The 19,189-nt window shown below is 40.1% G+C and overlaps 1 protein-coding gene across 3 annotated transcripts in view; it reads right to left on the bottom strand.

Annotated features, from left to right (window-relative positions):
* The window catches only part of NECTIN3 (nectin cell adhesion molecule 3), a 134,582-nt gene extending 116,315 nt beyond the window's left edge, over positions 1-18,267 (bottom strand). The window contains exon 1 of one of the 3 annotated variants that reach the window (XM_066347969.1): positions 17,677-18,267. In XM_066347969.1, coding sequence (XP_066204066.1) covers positions 17,677-17,839 — 163 coding nt within the window. In that variant the 5' untranslated portion in view covers positions 17,840-18,267. The remainder of the gene's footprint in view (positions 1-17,676) is intronic. The other 2 variants (XM_066347970.1, XM_066347968.1) reach the window with 2 other exon arrangements.
* Positions 18,268-19,189: the final 922 nt, after the last annotated feature.

Here is a 19,189-nt window from a genome sequence, read left to right as displayed (position 1 = left end):
AAGCCAGATTCATAAATTGCAAGATTCAGTACTATAAAGATGTTAATTTAGCCTTATTTTAATTTATATAGATATAATGTGCTCTCAAATCCCAGCATGTTTTTTTGTTTTGTTTTGTTTTGGGTGGAAATTGGTAAATGCTACTATGAAAAGGAAATAGACCAAGACTAGCCATGATAAACTGGAAAAAATAAACAGACTCGCTCTATCCAATATCAGGATATATTACAAAACTATAATAATAAGTTGTGATATTTGTACAAAGATAGTAAAATGAACCAAAGGAAAACATAGAGTCCAAAAATAAACACAGGCATATATAGCTACTTAACTAATTATAAAGGCAGCATTGCTCAGCAGAGGGTATATTCTATAAATGGTGATGGTCAGCTATATAGTAAAGGAATTAAAAATATGAACCTGTGGGGAAATGACAGTGAGACTCAGGATATGGGTTATGGTTAACAATGTGATTTCAGAGGCAGTCCAGCTCCCACACCTTTTGGGGCCACCTGACTAAGCTCAGGCTCCCAAGCCTTAAAAGGCTGCCTGACTCAACAACTGCTATGTAAGCCATGACATCATCTCTCCACACCATGCGCTGATGTAACATTAGCACCATGCCACTATTGTCCCTAAGTACTACTGTCCCACTGCTAGGACAGGAATAAAGCATTGCAGCATGTCTCATACCTCCAGCTCCTCATGCTTTCTTCACCTTGGGTATCTCACTGTTTACACCACCCCTTGTAAAACAGGTGGGCTCCAACAGAACCCTACTAATAATCGCAAAAATAAATTACACATGCATCATATTAAAGACAAAATAATAAAGCTTCTAGTGAAAAGTTTTCATGATGGTATAATAAAGATTTTGTAAATAAGACCAAAAGAACTAATTATAAAGAAAAAATTTGGTTCTGACTACATAGATTATTGACAAACTTCTATTCAACTACAAATACCATTAATAGAGTGAAAAGGCCAGAATGAAAAAATATGTTTGCAATATATATAACTGGCAAAAGGATCATACCTAGCATACATAAACAACTCCTACAAATCCATAAAAATATAAAAGACAATCCAATTGAATAAACTGGGAAGAAAATTAATAAGGACTTCAAATGACTTGTATTCAAATGAACCATAATCCTTAGATCTCAGCCACTAGGTAAACACAAATTACAATCACAATGTTATAACATACTGATTAGAATGGTTAAAAAAACACCCTGATATTACAAAGGGCTGGTGAGGATGTAGAGCAGGGGTAGTCAAAACCTTTTTATACCTACCGCCCACTTTTGTATCTCTGTTAGTAGTAAAATTTTCTAACTGCCCACCGGTTCCACAGTAATGGTGATTTATAAAGTAGGGAAGTAACCTTACTTTATAAAATTATTGAAGCAGAGTTACAGCAGGTTAAAGCATATAATAATTACCAAGAACTTTATGTCGGATTTTCGCTAAGTTTGGCAGAATAAATCTTTATAAATAACTTACTATAGTTAAATCTATCTTTTTATTTATACTTTGGTTGCTCTACTACCGCCCACCACGAAAGCTGGACCGCCCACTAGTGGGCAGTAGGGACCAGGTTGACTACCACTGATGTAGAGCAACTGAAACTTATACACTACTGGTGGGAACTATGAATTATTATAAGCACTTTGGGAAAATTTTTCAACAAAAACGTACATAAAAGGAACCAGCAATTATACCACCAAAAGAGAGATATAATGATGTTTGTAGCAGCAATATTCATAAAAACCTCAAAGTGAAAACAACCCAAATGTCTGCGTGACATAATGAATTAGTCATGGAACAGAATACTGTACAATGGTATAAAAAAAGAAAAAGAAGAACAAACAATTGCTATATGCAACAACGTGGATGAATCTCTCAATATCAACAAAGTTATATAAAGTTCAAAACCAGGTTAAACTAATTTATGGTGTTCGAGAAGTCTGAACTGTGGTTATTACTCGGAAAGAGAAAAGGATTTGTGATTAGAAAGGAGTGTGAGGGGCTTCTGTAGTATACGTAAAGATTTATTTCTTAACCCTGGCCGTTTGGCTCAGTGATAGAGCATTGGCCTGGCGTGCAGAAGTCCCGGGTTCGATTCCCAGCCAGGGCACACAGGAGAAGCGTCCATCTGCTTCTCCACCCCTCCCCCTCTCTCCTTCCTCTCTGTCTCTCTCTTCCCCTCCTGCAGCCGAGGCTCCATGGAGCAAAGATGGCCCGGGTGCTGGGGATGGCTCCTTGGCCTCTGCCCCAGGCGCTAGAGTGGCTCTGGTCGCAACAGAAGCGAGGCCCCGGGGGGCAGAGCATCGCCCCCTGGTGGGCAGAGCGTAGCCCCTGGTGGGCGTGCCGGGTGGATCCCCGTCGGGCACATGCGGGAGTCTGTCTGACTGTCTCTCCCTGTTTCCAGCTTCAGAACAATACAAAAAAAAAAAAAAAGATTTATTTCTTGACCCATGGGATAGTTAGTTTCATGGATATGCTCATTTGGTAATAGTTCATCTGACTGCACACTTACGTACCATGAATACTTACATATATACAGGGAGAATGCCATGTGACAACAGCGGGGGAGACTGTAGTGATGCAACTGTAATCCAAGAAATGCAACAGACTGATAGCCACCACCAGAGGCCATCAGAGGGAGAATGATCCTGCTGACACCTCAATTTCAGACTTCCAGACATAGAACTACATGAGAATACTGTACAATTCTGTTAAGCCACCAGTTTGTGGTACTTTGTTATGGCAACCCTAGAAAACTAACACATTCTTACATGTAACCTCTAATTCTAAGCTCAACCTCCTTTTCAGTAATATTTACATCATTTTCCCATTTGCCTAACACAAAATTCCAAATGCGCTCACTAATCTTTCATCACTCCTTTTATTCTGGGATCATTTAGAAATGTATTATTTTGCCTTTCAATTACTCTTTATTTTTGCAAACTTTCCTTTTCATTCCTACTATTACTATCCTAATTTCAACCTCAATGATTCTACATCTTAACTACCTGACTTACGGTAAGTCAGTACTTCTTTAGTATTACTTTCACTATATTCCTTCTCTGTTCGCAAACTTCCAATAACACCCTAATGTATCATATTTGAAAGGTACTTGGTAATCTAGCTGTGTTCTACTTCCTTCCACACATAAATACAACTGGTCCCCAAAAATACATTTTATTCTTTCATCAGCTAGCTTTTCACAGTACTCAGAATAATCTCTGGTGGGCACAGTGCTTGGTTAAATATATATATATATACTAACCACCACTAAAGGGAACTTATTACTACCTCCACACCAACATTCACATTTTACAAGTTCATGTTTATGAAAACTCATGCCGCCTTCAGTATTTATTGACCCATCTTTCATTCTCAGTTGGTCTTACCATATTTTTGCCTAAAGGCTCTACTACTAAATTTCAACATCACCGTGCACTCAATTTATTTTTAAAATATATCACTTAAACCACTAAAGATCAAACCCTCTCCTTAACTTCCCTCTCTTATGCCTGGAAGTGTGTCTATTATCTTCACCTATCAATTTCTTTTTCCCTAACTAGTAGAAAAAAGAGTCTCTCATCATTTCTTTCTTTTCCTTTTTGTAGTGAGAGAAACAGATAGGAAGGAAGAAAGATAAGCATCAACTCAGAGCTACACACCGTAGTTGTTCACTGATTGCTTCTCATTCTCATATGTGCTTTGACATTGGAGGGCAGGGTCCAGCTGAGCCAATGTCACCTTGCTCAAGCCAGTGACCTTGGGTAGAAGCCAATGACCTCTGGGCGCAAACCAGTGACCATAAGGTCATGTCTACAATCCCACACTCAAGCTGGCGACCTCAGTGTTTCCAACCTGGGTCCTCAGTGTCCCAGGTTGACACTCTATCCACTGTGCCACCGCCTGGTCGAGAAAGAGCCTCTAATTGTTTCTAAAACTAGCCTATCTCGTGTGTGTTTTTAAAGATACAACTTATGTTCTGTTCCTGGACCTTGCCATATCAATGTGCTGATCCTACCTTCCTCCAAAAGGCAAGAAGCCTCATAGAAATGAAAAAGTTTTTCTTCAATTTTCTGTAGTGGCCCATGAAAAATATATTCTCTGAGACTACTGCAACAACAATATCCAGGGTTTTTTTTGTTTTTTGGGTTGTTGTTTTTTTTGTGACAGAGACAGAGAGAGACAGAGATAGACAGACAGGAAGGGAGAGAGAAGTATCAATTCTTCGTTGTGGCACCTTAGTTGTTTATTGATTGCTTTCTCATGTTTGCCTTGACCGGGGTCTACAGCAGACCAAATAGCCCCTTGCTCACGCCAGCAACCTTGGGCTCACGCTGGTGAGCCTTGCTCAAACCAGATGAGCCTGCACTCAAGGTGGCGACCTACCTTGGGGCTTCAAACTTGGGTCCTCCGCATCCCAGTCTGCGCCACCACATGGTCAGGCACAATATCCAGTTTCTAAGAGCAGCAATGCCAATGTCAAAGGCAAAACTACAACGTCGTGTCTCAATGGGCAGCAAGCAATAAATGACTTTGAAGGGCAGACTTTGACATTATCTTGGCTGTGGTTCCAGATACTTAGCCTCCTTCAGTTCTTGATTTCTATACCTGAACTACCTAATATCCTTCAATCAATTTTGTTTTAACAAAGGTTGCTGATGTCTGTAATTAAGAATCCTGACTGATATCATAGCTCAGGCTACGGTAACAAAATATCATAAACTGGTTGCCTTAAACAACAAACATTTATTTCTCACAGATGTGGATGACATGAAGTCTGAGATCAGGATGACAATATAGTTATGTTCTTGTGAGAACTATCTTCCTGGCTTGCAGACCATTGCCTTCTTGCTGTATCCTCAACATGCTAGAGGAAGCTCTGATGCCCCTTCCTCTTCTTCTAAAGGCACTAATCCCATCATGGGGACTCAAGCCCCAGGGTCTCACCTAAATCTCATTATCTTCCAAAGAACCTTCCCTGATATCACACTGCAAGTTAGGGTTTAACATATGAATTTGTGATAACATTCAGTCCATATTTGATACATTATTCTTTCCCCTCAAATTTCTCTCTCATCTTTCTCTTTCCCTTCTTTCCCTAAAATAGGCCTTTCCCTACTACTTCTTCACTATCTCCTCATTTTTTTGAAATTTGACTTCTCTTAACCACTTTTACTAAATTCCTAAATCATCAATGCACTCCTCCTAACTACTAAACATATTGGTCTATTTATCAAGTAAGAATTTCCCCCCCAAATTATTACTCCCCTCACTTACTCGCTCTCATCCAATCAAAATACCTCAACCTTAAAACTTTTTTCAATCCCCTCCTTATTTATTCCTTCCTCCTCTTCTCCCCCCTCTTCTCTCCTCTACCATCGCTTCCTCTCTTAAACAGCTCATCTAATTCAAATACCTCAATCCTGATTATTCCCAATTCCACATCCTATCCCCTACCCTCTCAACAGATTTCCAACTACAGCACTGAAATGTGTCCCAGAGGCAATTAAAAGTCTTCCCAAAAAAGTAATGGATTAATCCTTATACCAATCTTTTCTACTCATTCAAAGACAGAAACCTACATTCACTTCCTCACCCACAGTGATAACCAAACACAATCTAATTTACTTCTCAGGTCCTTTCCAACCTCAAAACCCCTCTGCCAAATTGCCATTTATCTCCACAATCTTTCTCCTCTCATTAATAACTGCAGTGGTTTCCCCTTTTGTATGTCTCTCATATTTTCCATGTATCTTTCACATTGCTGTCAGAACTATATAATGTTCTCAAATCAGACTCATTAGTTACCTGCCTTAAAAACAAAATCAAAAAACCTCCTCACTGCCTACCATTTAAAGCTTATTAGCTCATGCCTGAACCAAATGAGAACATTAAGTCCTTGCACACACAGTGCTCAGTCCAGTGGTCTCTTTGCAGCCTAGAATGCCCTTTACAGTGACCTTTCCTCACAAATGGAAATTTAAATTCTTCCTTGAAGGTTTAGCTAGAAAATTAGGTCCTCCATTATGTCCTCCTCCATTCCCAATTAAACTGCTCCTTCTTTGGTAATCCCACAACACTTAATTTATATTTCTAACTAAGACAATTCAGTTTCCCTTGCATTACTGTTAGTTAGTTGTATTTATAAAGCACTTTATTGGAATTTAATAAGAATTTCATTTAATTTTCACAGCAACTCTGTACATTTTATAGGAGATGAAATAGGAGAGATTAGTAATTGGGTTTAAAACAAACACAATTTTCTAATTCCAAATCTCCTAACAATTAAATTTCACATTTCTTAAGGGCATAGATTCCAAGGACCCTAGTGTAAAGCCAGTAGCTGTGGCCACCATCACAGCCGCCTGGACCATGCAGGTTGGCATTTGATTCGGACAGACAGTAATGAAACAAAGGAGCCAAGAACTGGTGGGCCATTAGCTTTAACCCTAGCTTGCACCCGGCGGGCAAGAAATACACACAGTGGGAAAACACTTCCATTTCCATTCAGGGCTCCCAAAGCCACTGACTTATCCAAGTTTCCTAGAATCAAAGGTTTCTACCTCACAAGCCTTATTCACCTATGTTCCCCATCTCCTTCTCTCTGCACAAACTGGCTTCTTCTTCAAGCACTCCGCCTTCTTGGCTGCTTCTCCTTTCCTCCATGTAGCCTTTCTCTGCTCTCCCCCTGCATGGGCTCCTCTGCCCCATTTATAGTGTAGAAATCAAAACCTTTAATCCAATATACAAACAAGGAAGTCTCTGATACAAAGTCACTTATCTGAGGCATAATGGAATTTCTCCTGAGAGTGCACCACCCCACATCATGCACCAGTCAAGGGTGTGGGGAAAATCTTAGTCTTAAAACTACGACTTAGGCTATAACAACCCTGCCTGCTTACAGCCTGTCCCCCACACCCAATGCAAACTATAAGCAGGCAAACATATACAGTGGTAGTAAACCTGGTCCCTACTGCCCACTAGTGGGCATTCAGCTTTCGTGTGGGTAGTAGCAGAGCAACCAAAGTATAAACAAAAAGATCGATTTAACTATAGTAAGTTGTTTATAAAGATTTATTCTACCAAACTTAGCAAAAATCCGGCATAAAGTACTTGGTAAGTAATTATTATTATATGCTTTAACTTGCTGTAACTCTGCGTTATAAATTTTATAAAGTAAAGTTACTTCCCTACTTTATAAATCACCATTACTGTGGAACCGGTGGGCGGTTAAAAAATTTTACTACTAACAGAGATACAAAAGTGGGCGGTAGCTATAAAAAGGTTGACTACCCCTGCTGTATATCATATTTACAAACTTATTTGACCAACACCTAGCATAGTCCTTTCTGTGTAACAGATGCTTTTTTTTAATAAATATTCTCTTCTCTGTTTGAAATTAACCTGTTTTACCTGTGTGAACTTGATCTATTCTTGAAGACAGCTGAAAAGCTTCATCTCTTCTAATTAGCTTGCCTTAACTCTTCCAGGCCTTACTTAACTTTTGTTAGGATGTATCCTAGTACTTGGTATGTTGTTACAAATGTCTTTTACTTATATATTTTTGGATGCATTAGTCTTACTAATGAGTTTATAAGCTTGGGAGCAGCCTTATTCCACTGTGGTTTCCTCTCTACCTACCTAGCACTTAGTTGGCTCTATCACCTGTTTCCTGATATGCTCAATAGTCCTCAATCTATTACCTGCTCCAATTTCTAAACCCTTTATTTATTTATTTATTTTGAATTATAGGTAGAAATCAACTGCTGTGTCTAACTAAACATCATCATATTTGAATAGTAAATATTACCCAAATCACTCCTAAAATTTAAAGCTCACACACAGGTCAAGGAAGTATTTTAATCAACTGATGGGAGAAAAATCTAGAGTGACTATTTTACATGACTGTAGAGGGCAGCAAAGCAACAGTAGTATCCTCAAAGGAAAATATGTTCTCTTAGGAAACTTCAGATTTTTTAATTTTTATTTTAACAAATGCTGTTATGATTAAAGCTTTTATAATACACTTTTTTTTTTTAAAGAAATGTTTACTTTTTTTTAATTTTTTTTTTTAAAATTTTATTCATTCATTTTTAGAGAGGAGAGAGACAGAGAGGGAGAGAGAGGAGAGAGAGACAGAGAGAGAGAAGGGGGGAGGAGCTGGAAGCATCAACTCCCATATGTGCCTTGACCAGGCAAGCCCAGGGTTTTGAACTGGCGACCTCAGCATTTCCAGGTCGACACTTTATCCACTGCGCCACCACAGGTCAGGCTTATAATACACTTTTTAGCAAGCTATATACAAATTTCACCAACTACTCATATAAACATTTCCACTATCAATTATAAATATTACAAAAATGTACCAATACCCAGATCCTTTTACACACAATTGAAAAAATAAGTTTGATAAACAATGAATGACTTCAGAACAGTCACCATATTTACTAACTCATTTACAAATCTAAAAGTTAAAAATGTTTTCCATTGAAAAGTATAAAATAACCTATCTTAAATACAGAAAACAATGTCAATCATCTAACTCAGGGGTCCCCAAACTTTTTACACAGGGGGCCAGTTCACTATCCCTCAGACCATTGGAGGGCCGGACTATAAAAAAAAAAACTATGAACAAATCCCTATGCACACTGCACATATCTTATTTTAAAGTAAAAAAACAAAACGGGAACAAATACAATATTTAAAATAAAGACCAAGTAAATATAAATCAACAAATTGACCAGTATTTCAATGGGAACTATGGGCCTGCTTTTGACTAATGAGATGGTCAATGTCCAGTTCCATTTTTGTCACTGCTAGCCGTAACAAGTGATATGACATGCTTCCGAGCCGTGAGGCGTGCATCCTGTGTCACCGGAAGTAGTACTGTACGTGCGCAATGCGGCGCTTTGCAGTACCGCCACATACAGTGCTCCTCTCACTGACCACCAATGAAAAAGGTGCCCCTTGTGGAACTGCAGCTGGGGATGGATAAATGGCCTCAGGGGGCCGCATGCGGCCCCGCGGGCCATAGTTTGGGGACTCCTGATCTAACTAAACAGTCATATCTCTTGCTAATAACAGATGTCTTCATTAGGGTCACTAATTCTAGCCTTCGTATGCCTTCTTTTTGTTATTCAATTATCAGCCAACCGTAGGGGGCTATCCAAGCTTTAAAAAACAAACAAAAAAAAAAAAAAAAAAAAGGCCCTGGCCAGTTGGCTCAGTGGTTAAGAGCATTGGCCTGGCGTGTGGAAGTCCCGGGTTGGATTACCGGCCAGGGCACACAGGAGAAGCGCCCATCTGCTTCTCCACTCCTCCCCCTCTCCTTCCTCTCTGTCTCTCTCTTCCCCTCCCGCAGCCAAGGCTCCATTGGAGCAAAAGATGGCCCGGGTGCTGGGGATGGCTCCGTGGCCTTTGCTCCAGGCGCTAGAGTGGCTCTGGTTACAACAGAGCGACCCCCCGGATGGGCAGATGCCCGGGATGGGCAGAGCATCGCCCCCTAGTGGGCGTGCCGGGTGGATCCTGGTCGGGCACATGCGGGAGTCTGTCTGACTGCCTCCGGGTTTCCAGCTTCAGAAAAATGCAGAAAAGGGGGGAGGGGGGGGAAAGCCCTTTGATATTATACTAGTATACAACAAACAGAAGGTAACATCTGGAAAGAGAACAGGAGTTTCTTACTATTACTTCATTATTAAAGTCCATTTTGGTTCTATTATAAACTAGGCAAATGAAGCTGTATCATACAAATAATCATATAGGTATAATATCTGAATTGTTTAGGATTGGGAAACAATTATAAAAGCAAATACTCAACACAATTACATTATTTGCATTTGTTTCTCAAGGTTTTTGTTGGTGATAATTTTTTACATTTTAAGTTAACAGAAGTCAGAGATTTAGAGTAGCTACTACAGCCATTAACATGTGTAAACACTGTTCAGTGAAAAAATCTGATGTTCTAGCCCTTTTTCATTAGTAAGGATAAACTGTTAGCTTTTCCCAACTGAATCTTTTCAAAAACAAAGAAATTAAGAAGCTTTTTTTTTTATTTTTGCATTTAAAGTAAAGAAACCAGGGTATAAAACTAGACAACTTATTGTCTGACTTAGTATTAAATTGAACTTATAGCCATGAATGATTAATCTAAATCAAATTAGAAGGGAACTTGAAGTTCATAATGACAAGACACTTGTAAAATGAATCTTCATCTATCCCACACTAGTTATGACTAAATTAAAAATCTTATTAATGATTTTTTAAACGATAGGCTAAGATATTTTAGTAATGACAATCATGGATACTTATAGAAAGTTACCATGTGAAATCAATCTTATCAGCTTACCAATACTAACATTTCATTAATATTTTTGTGTTCCCTCTGAATTGAAGCAATTAGAATAAAACACTCCCAGTTATATACAATGTTCATAAACACTAAACTGAGTCATACCAGTGTACATCTATTTTTATATTTGTCTCTTGGTTTACTCTTGCCCTTCCTAATAACGGCACTGGCATATCTTCATTACAAAATAGATTAGCCATCTTAAATTTACCCACTTATTCCAAAAACTTAAACCTAGAGTAAGATAGGTTGTATATCATCTGAGGTATGCCCCATAGAAGCTGCTTAAACCCATCTATCCTGGGGTAAATAATACACAGCTGGTTTTGCAATACCAAAGAACTGCATTCATCCTAGGTCAATTCTGCAAACACTTCAGATCAAAATGGGTAAGACAATGTAAAATAAAGAAAACAGAATTAAAGAAAATAAAGAGAATTTTTAGAAAAAGATAAACCAATGAAGAACTATCTCATCAAGCAACACCTTACCAATCTTATCTACTTTAAGTATGTGTCTATGTGTGTGTATTCTCACCCTCTTGACAGGTAGGAATAGTAATAATACCAGTGTACAAACCAACCACTCTAAGGATATATTTTCTAGAGGGTATTCTGCACAACACAGCTTCTACAACATAACAGATATTACACACAAAAAAAAATCTGTATAATTAGTCTGTAAAACAGTATTTTACTGATGAATTTCTTAGACTATTAACAAACTAATGTAAAGGGTGACTTTCCATAAGGGGTCAATATGGTTAGTTTTTCCCGTTTCCAAATATATTCAACTATGGTACCTTCTTCCAAAAATGTATCTTCTGAAACTACTATTCCACTGAAATACTTTGGCAAACATTGCTCTAAACCTAAAAGCATGAAAAAAGAAAATGAACAGAATCTGCATGCGTTTTTCACTAAAGGCCACATGTCACACTGTTAAACACAGAACAGGTTAGGCCTCCAGAAACTAAGGATTTGAAAGACATCTAGGGTCAGATAGGAAATAAAGCAAATTCAGAAAAGTTGTATAGTTATTTATTATAGCTATTATCCTATTTTATTGATTTATTTTAACATGGAAGATGAAATCGTAAAACAAGTTTATCATATAGCAAATGTGGTCAATTCCTTCAAGTTATAATGGGAGAAAAAGCAAATGTTAAAATCAATATAATTTTAAAAATAATCTGTGTTTATTCTGAGATATGTGCTGTGATACAATGAAGCTTGAAGCAAAGTCTTTACTGAAAAGAGCACACATCACAAAACAATTTATAATTAAATACTAATTAATTATGGTATATAATGTGTTATATGCTATATAGTACTACAGGTTTCATGGAGAAAATCTATTTTAAACTGGGCACTTCAGACTCTGACTAGGTAAGAAGGAACAGTAATGTCACTTTAGGCCAGAAAAGGACGTAACCTACTTCAGAGACAACAAATAATTTAGACCTGCACATTTGACCACTAAGCACATAAAATATAGCAAGTCCAAATAACGATCTGTAAGTGTAAAATATATACCAGATTTCAAAAACTTACTACAAAAGAAAATGTAAAATATCTCAACTTTTTAAGTATTAGTTGCATGCTGAAATTATATTTTGATTATATTGTGTTAAATAACATATTAAGATTAATTTCACCTGTTTCTTTTATTTTTTAACATCATAACAGTATAACTTAAAATTATGTAAGTAGCTCACATTGTGTTTCTATTAGACAATGCTGATTTAAATTAGATTTGATTTTGCTGTTAAACTCCTGAAACAAAGAAATTAGAGTGCCTACTCCATGCCAAGATACGTGTACAAACTAGCTGATTATTTCTATCAGAAGAGCAACCACATCTGGTCAAATCATAAATAATAATGCTGTAAAAACAGTTCTTTAGAAGGAAGAAAGAATCGATAATGTCTGTTAGAACACAAATGCCCCAACCCCCAGGCTCCATTTCCCATCCCTCCTGCAGAAACTGGTAACCCAGTAAGTCTATACTGGCGTCTGGAATGTTGTTTTGAAAACATTCCCTAGTAACTATAATATGAATACATTCACACACCCTACTTTTGCTGACCATGGCTAGCTGAGAATAGTAATTTATAGCCCCTGCTTGCTTTAAAAATTATTTCTTCCAAAGAAACCTACGCTGAGAGCCTAAAGAGCCTCTAGTCTATTGGGTGTAATAGCCAATCTATTTAAAATAAGAACAGGCTGGTTTTATTTTTAATAATTGAAGTTAAAGCCAAATAAAGCTTTTTAAAAACTATTATAACCTCTCCTATGAGTCACATTTATTATCTTACACCTACAAAATAATCAGCTAAAGTGTTCAAAAGCAAATGACTATGACTTCTTAGCAACTTATTCCAATTATAAACTGATAGATATATTTTCGCACAGGCCTCAAATTCCAGTGTATGAATATCTACTCGCAATGCAACAGGTAGATCTTTCCTACTCATTTTAATTATGAGGATAAATGTTGGTAGTCAATAACAAGGTTACAAAAAAAATAATCTTTCTGGATGCTGAAAATTCACAATATAAGTATGCAACACAACATCCCTTCTAAAACAACTATGGAACCCACAATACGACTCATAACTATAACTTATAAAGGCAGCTCTCACTAAAATTTTAAAGTAGTGACTTACACTATAACAAGTGAGTCACTTTAGAAAACAAACCTCACCCTTTATAAAGGTTCACAACAAATTTAATTTAAATAAATGACTAAACTATATCAAAGCCTGTCATAAAAATAAAAATTGTTTTATAAAATTCAGGAAAAAAGATACAGGTTCAAGACTTCACAGACAATTTTAGATAAAAATATAAAATATAATCAAAAGTACAACATTAATGGCATGACATTTTTGAATCTGAGTGCTTGGCACACAAAATCATCTTTAGTATTCATTCCACTACTGACTTAAGGGTTATTTGATTTCATATTAATAAGTATGATGAATTAAATACCACCTTTTGCAAAAGATATAGTCCTTCTTGTCAATTTTTATGAAGACTTTAAGAGGTTACAGATATGCTATAGCAATATATGATTTACTCAAGAAGTAAATTACAGAATGTCAAAACTCTATTTTTAGCAAACTTCTCTTCAGTAATTTCCAAATAGTCAATAAGCCATAAGCCATAAACCTTATCCGTTAACTATATATACAGATATAAAATGTACATCAGAGCGGCTAAATACATGCAAGCATAAGGGACACATAAAAGGTAAGATAATAAATATGCAAACACACACAAATATGTAATTGCCTAGCTTTTTTCAATTCCTATTTCTGATGCTATAGCTAAATACAAGAAAAGATTTTATCTTTTTAGCTTCCTTTTAAATTTGGTTCACCTCCCAATTATATGTTTAGGATGTAGGAAGACTCACATGTGCAATATGTATTATAGGCCCCACCCAACCTGATACTACAAGTAACTTGATAAAGTATAAGCAAAATTGAGCCCCCCCCCCATGCTCTTCAATTCTACATTTTCAACATAATCACTAACACTGTAAGTGACCTTATGGAACTGCTAAATCCTAAAATGCACTCTACATTATGAAGGGAAGATTCACTTAGGTGTCATACAGTTACATAGTTAATTTCACCATATCTTAATATTCTGAAAATTGGTCATCTGTATATTTATCTGAAGTAAATTTAACAAATATCTAAAAAGCACTGACTGGGTTATACACTTAAAGATGTAAAGTACAAATACAGTCATCACTGACCTTGAAAACTCAATTATCAAGAAGACATCATGATAGAATTGAATAAATATCAGGCTGGTTGGCTTTAATGTGCAATACACTAGAACTAGATGCTAATATTTGGATGTTTACTATATTGCATGTACTCCACTAAATGTTTTGTTTTATTTTATTCTTTCATTTAATTCTCACAATTAAATGTAGGCAAGGGATATTCTTTTTTAAAAATATGAGAAACCTTAAGTATACTAAGGTTAAATAACTTGCCAATGACTCACACATCTAGTAAGTGGCAGTCCTTTTTCAGAATCAAAGTATTTAGTATCTAAGTTAGACAGAGAGAGAGAGAGAGAGAGAACAAACTTTTACCATCTACCACAATGTCTTATCTCAATAAGATCTGATTCAAGTTATATGTTTAAGTAGTATTTCTTTTTTCTCAGTTCACATTCATGTATCTTTACCTAATGGATCCCTCTTCTGAGCATAGTACTTCATGCAGATCTCTATCATAAGCTCCAAACTGTCCTATAATCATCTATTTCCTTTATGTCTACCACAATGCTATAAGATCCTTGAAGCTAGGATTCTGCTTTACTCATGTTATATCTCCCCAAGTACCTATCAACTGTCAGGAATATAACAAGTATTGCAAGTGCTGTTAAAGGCTCAATATCATATTAGATCTTTTCTATAATCTTCTAGACATCCATTTTAAGATAAAACCTTACTGAAAATCAAAATAGTAAAATCCTAGATTCAAATAGAAATTTACTAAGGTCAAATAGTCTAGCTTCCTTCATTAATACTATATCCCTGCTAATATTCTCTATCTCAAAAAAAATGTTAGAAAGAAAAGTGAGAAATTTGATTACCTATGAATTGATCATAAAGAAATGTGGAATTACAGAATTAAATAAATGAGGTTTATCAAGTCAGATGGTATTGTAAATCTTGTCTCCTTAACCTTTATACCTAGGAATTTGTTAGGCTTAAAAAAAAAAAATCAAAGCACGGCAGTTAGTCAACCTGTAAAATTCTCATTTAAAAAGTTCAGTTCTTCAAATAAGACAACTATTGTGCATCCCAAACAGAAAATTTGATGTAATTGCTTTATAGCTTTTTAGAATATTGAGTTTACTAGTTACAAGGTTGTTTTCTTAGCAGTCAAATTAACATGAAAATTACCTTGTGCCAACAGATGACACTGCAGTAGTTGTTAAGACTATGCTTGAATGTAATCCACATAACAAAAACACCAGCAAAAAGAAGGAAAAAAGTGTACATTATCAAAAAGTAAAGCATTCTATTAACAAATCATCATACAGACATCTCTTTAAAGCCTAAAAAGTTTTGCAACTCTACAATTGACTACTCAAACATTAGTATATGACAAACCTTGCAAACAGTACAATGTTAGATCAACAAACAGGTTATTTAAAGAAAATTGTTTCCATACTTAACAAGCATCCATAAGTCAAAACTGGGCCCTCTCAAAGACTAAATTTAAAATAGAGAAACGTTGATGGAAAAAAGCTCATCATAAAGGTTCACAAATTAGGGTGTTATAACACTATAAGCCAAAAAAGGAAGCTCCTAAAATGAGCAGTGCACAGTAACACAAAGCTAGTGTCTGCCTCTAAAACTACAAGCAGAGTTGACTCTAAAAACTTCAATTTATGCCTCCTATAAATCACAGTCGATTTGTCTATACTGCTTGAATTTTTAAGACTCTAAAATAAAGTCCCTTATATATAAAGCACATTATTAAAGATATTTTTTAAAACCTCTTTTTTTCTTCCAGGAGAAAACCAATGCATGCCTTCAAAAGGCAATCAACACTTCACTTGCACAACTGTGAAATTAACCAAATTCTACTCCCTTGTATGATATGTATGCATTATCTGGCTTGTCTTTCATGGGGCTTTTCCCTACATAAGCCTTTATTGGAGGCACTAATACTATTCTCTTAGTTTTAACACAATCTAAGTCAACATGGTAAAACTGTTTTAACACTTTTCTCTCACCCAACTGTTATCCACAATCTTACTTAATGGAAAAGAACAGTACACATATTCAACCAAGAATCTTGCATTAAGTCAAAGAGCTAGCAGCATTAAGAATCCTGTGGTGGACCCAAACATCTGGGGAATGGGGCTACAAAAACAATGTCGATCAGATAACATGCCATTTATCACTGTGTACTTTGTAAATCAGAAACTTTCATTACAGTGCTTGAAACGTGCTGGTGGAAGTTCGCAGCCTATAAGGGACACTCCATCTCTTGAAAACTGCCTCCCTCATAACCAACTACCCTGACACACCTAACCCCAAACAGGACTCGACTCTTCTAAATCACACTATCCGAGACAATCAGCATACATCTTCCCTTTTAACAAATACTAGTAAAACTTCGGGGTTCATTTAAGATTCCATTACACTGAGATCCAACAGCAGCCCTATGTTTCATTTTTTTTTTAAAAAAAAAAAGGCTTAAGTACATTAATCATTGGGCCAAACGTCAATTTTGCTTCTCCACCTCTCACCAAGTCAGTCTTCGAATGAATAAGGTCTCGCAGTGTTTCGATATTACTCAAGTACAGATAGAGCTAATCTACAAAGACTGGTGGTCTTATTTTGCCAAATCATCGCCTTCTATAAATATCACTTACATCCATATCTCTTGCATGAAAGACAAGGCTTTATACGATCCTTAACCATAGGCTTTTCGTCTCCGATACCCAGGTACATAACTTACAAAGAGACTGGCTTCCAAATGTGACAGAAAACCCGTATCTTATAAGACGAGGAAAGAGATGGGGAAGAGGCAGGGGATTTTGCTGTGATCAGAAGAGCCTGGGGACAGTTGATGCCATCAGGTATTGAACACATAAATCAAAGTCCTCCAGTGTTGGCGAAAATCAACACTGGCAGGATGAGAGACGTCCCAGAAGCGAAGGGGAAGGCGGCGACCGGCTCACTGCAAAGCCATCCAGAGGCAGCCCCGGCAGAACCGGGCCGAGGGCCGGAGAGAGCTGCCCGTGGGGGATGCTGCAGGGGGGCTAACACGGTGCCTTCTCCAGGGCAGAAGGCGGGGCGCGGTGGCCCCGAAGCTTCGCTCCGTCGGGCTCCGCTCGCTCAAGGTATCTGGGCTCACAGCTCAAGTTTCACCGAGAAAAAAAGGAGGCGGCAAACGCGCATCCCGGCACCTTCGCCGCAGCCCAGAAGTCCGCGCTCTCGGCTTCCGGCTCGAATTAGCGAGAAAGTAACGGTCCCCGGAGGACACGCGGAGTCCCGGCAGAGAGCGACGCCGCCGAACGCGGCCCTCGGCGCGGCCGCCACGGAGGGGAGCGGGCGCCCCCGGCGTCGCGCCCGCCGCCCCGGCCCAGCCCCGGCCTCGCCCCGGGCGCGGCCAAAAGTTTCCAGCCGAAGTCCGCGGCCCCCGCTCGCACAGCCAACCGCCGACAGCAACCGCCGGGCCGCCGGGGCGAGCGGCCCGCGCCGGCCAGGCCGCGCCTCCCTCAGCCCACGCCGGCCCGCGCTTCACCTACCACAGAGCCGGGAGAAGAGCAGCAGCGGGAAGAGCAGCAGCAGCAGCGGCGGCGGCGGCGTCGGGGACGGCAGCAGGAGCCCGGCCCCGGGGGGAGAAACGAAGGAAAGTTGTGCTCTGCCGCCTCCGGGACACAGCGCAGCCGGCCCCGGGGTCCGCGCCATTCCCCACCCTCCCCCCGGCCCGCTCGCTCGCCCCCACCGGCTCCCCCGACCCGGCGCCTCGGGCTCTGGGCGGAGGCGGCAGTGCCCGCAGCGCGGCGGCGGCGGCGGAAGGTCCGGCGCGCGTGTCCCTAACTCCTAGTTCTTGAGCCTTCGCCGCCGGCTGACACTGAGCCGAGCGCTCGCGGCTGCCGCGACACCGCCGTCGCCGACGCCACTGCCGAGGCTGGGGCGGGAGCCGCCCGCCGCCGCCGCCGCCACTCCCCTCCCCCCGGCACCCGCCCGCCTCGAACTCTTGGGAACTCGGAACGCACCACCCCGCCCCGCACGGGAGGGGGAGAGGAAGCCGACCCTCCGAGCCGGCGCTGGAACGCGCCCGCCCGCCCCGCTCCAATCCCGCTCCCGTCTGATCCTGGGCGGCCTGCCGCGTCTCCTCCCACCCCGCTCCCCTGCACACGCTCCACCCCTTTCGGAAAAAAAATCCTCTCTTCTCTCCACTTTGATAACGGGGTTTCTCCCCAAGCAGGGCTTTATAAAGGACGGGGAATCTGGGCTAGGTTAGTAGGCTCCGCCCCTCGTCCCAGCCTCATCCCCCTTTCCAGCTTTTCCAATGGTCTCGCCCACTCCTCCCCTCGCGGGTCCGCCGCGGTCGCGGCTCAGACGGAGGCGGAGGGCGGCGGGACAATCAGGCTCGTGGCTCCCCTCGTCCGGGCGCCGCTCTCGCTCTGGCGGGGACCCGGGACCGGGAGGGCGTAGGGAGAGGAAGGGAGGAGGGGGTTACCTCCCTGTTGTCTATGCTTAAAGTTGTTGTCTAGGAAGCTGGTCGCTGCCTGCTGGGCTAGTCCTCAGTCTCCCCGCCGGGGGCTGAAAGGAGGGACTTTGTCCTTCCTGCTTCCCGGGACAGCTTTGCTCTCCGAATTCCTCGCTTCTCGCAGCCCCGCTTCCCCCCAGCCCGCCTAGGCACGTTTGTACAGGCATTTTTCTTGCTCCTTTCACTGGGCGGGCGGCGCGGTGGAGGGGTCAGCGTTGCCGGGCGGGGAGAGGGGCCCCACAAGGTTTGCCGCTCTTGCTTCTCGCGTCTGCCGGGCTGTCCGCTGTCCTCGCCTGGCGATTGGCAACAGGAGGCCATGGATTTGCCCCTTCGGAACGCCTTGAGTGCGGTGTTTTTCTTCGGTTTTGTTTCATTTGTATGTTTGCACGTGTGATCTTATTTTTCATTGCTTGCTTTCCTTTGAACTCATTGCGGGAAAGCGACTTCGGAAAGTGTTATACCTTTGCCCTTAAGAAGGGCATCCTTCACCCCAGATGGGTTGCTCGCCCTGCCACGCACAGTTCTGGTGGCTTGACCCTGGA

Source organism: Saccopteryx leptura, chromosome 8 (assembly GCF_036850995.1).
Source record: "Saccopteryx leptura isolate mSacLep1 chromosome 8, mSacLep1_pri_phased_curated, whole genome shotgun sequence".
NCBI lineage: Eukaryota > Metazoa > Chordata > Mammalia > Chiroptera > Emballonuridae > Saccopteryx > Saccopteryx leptura.
The sequence above is the reverse complement of the archived record's forward strand: the minus strand, read 5'-3'. Positions and strand labels throughout refer to the sequence as shown.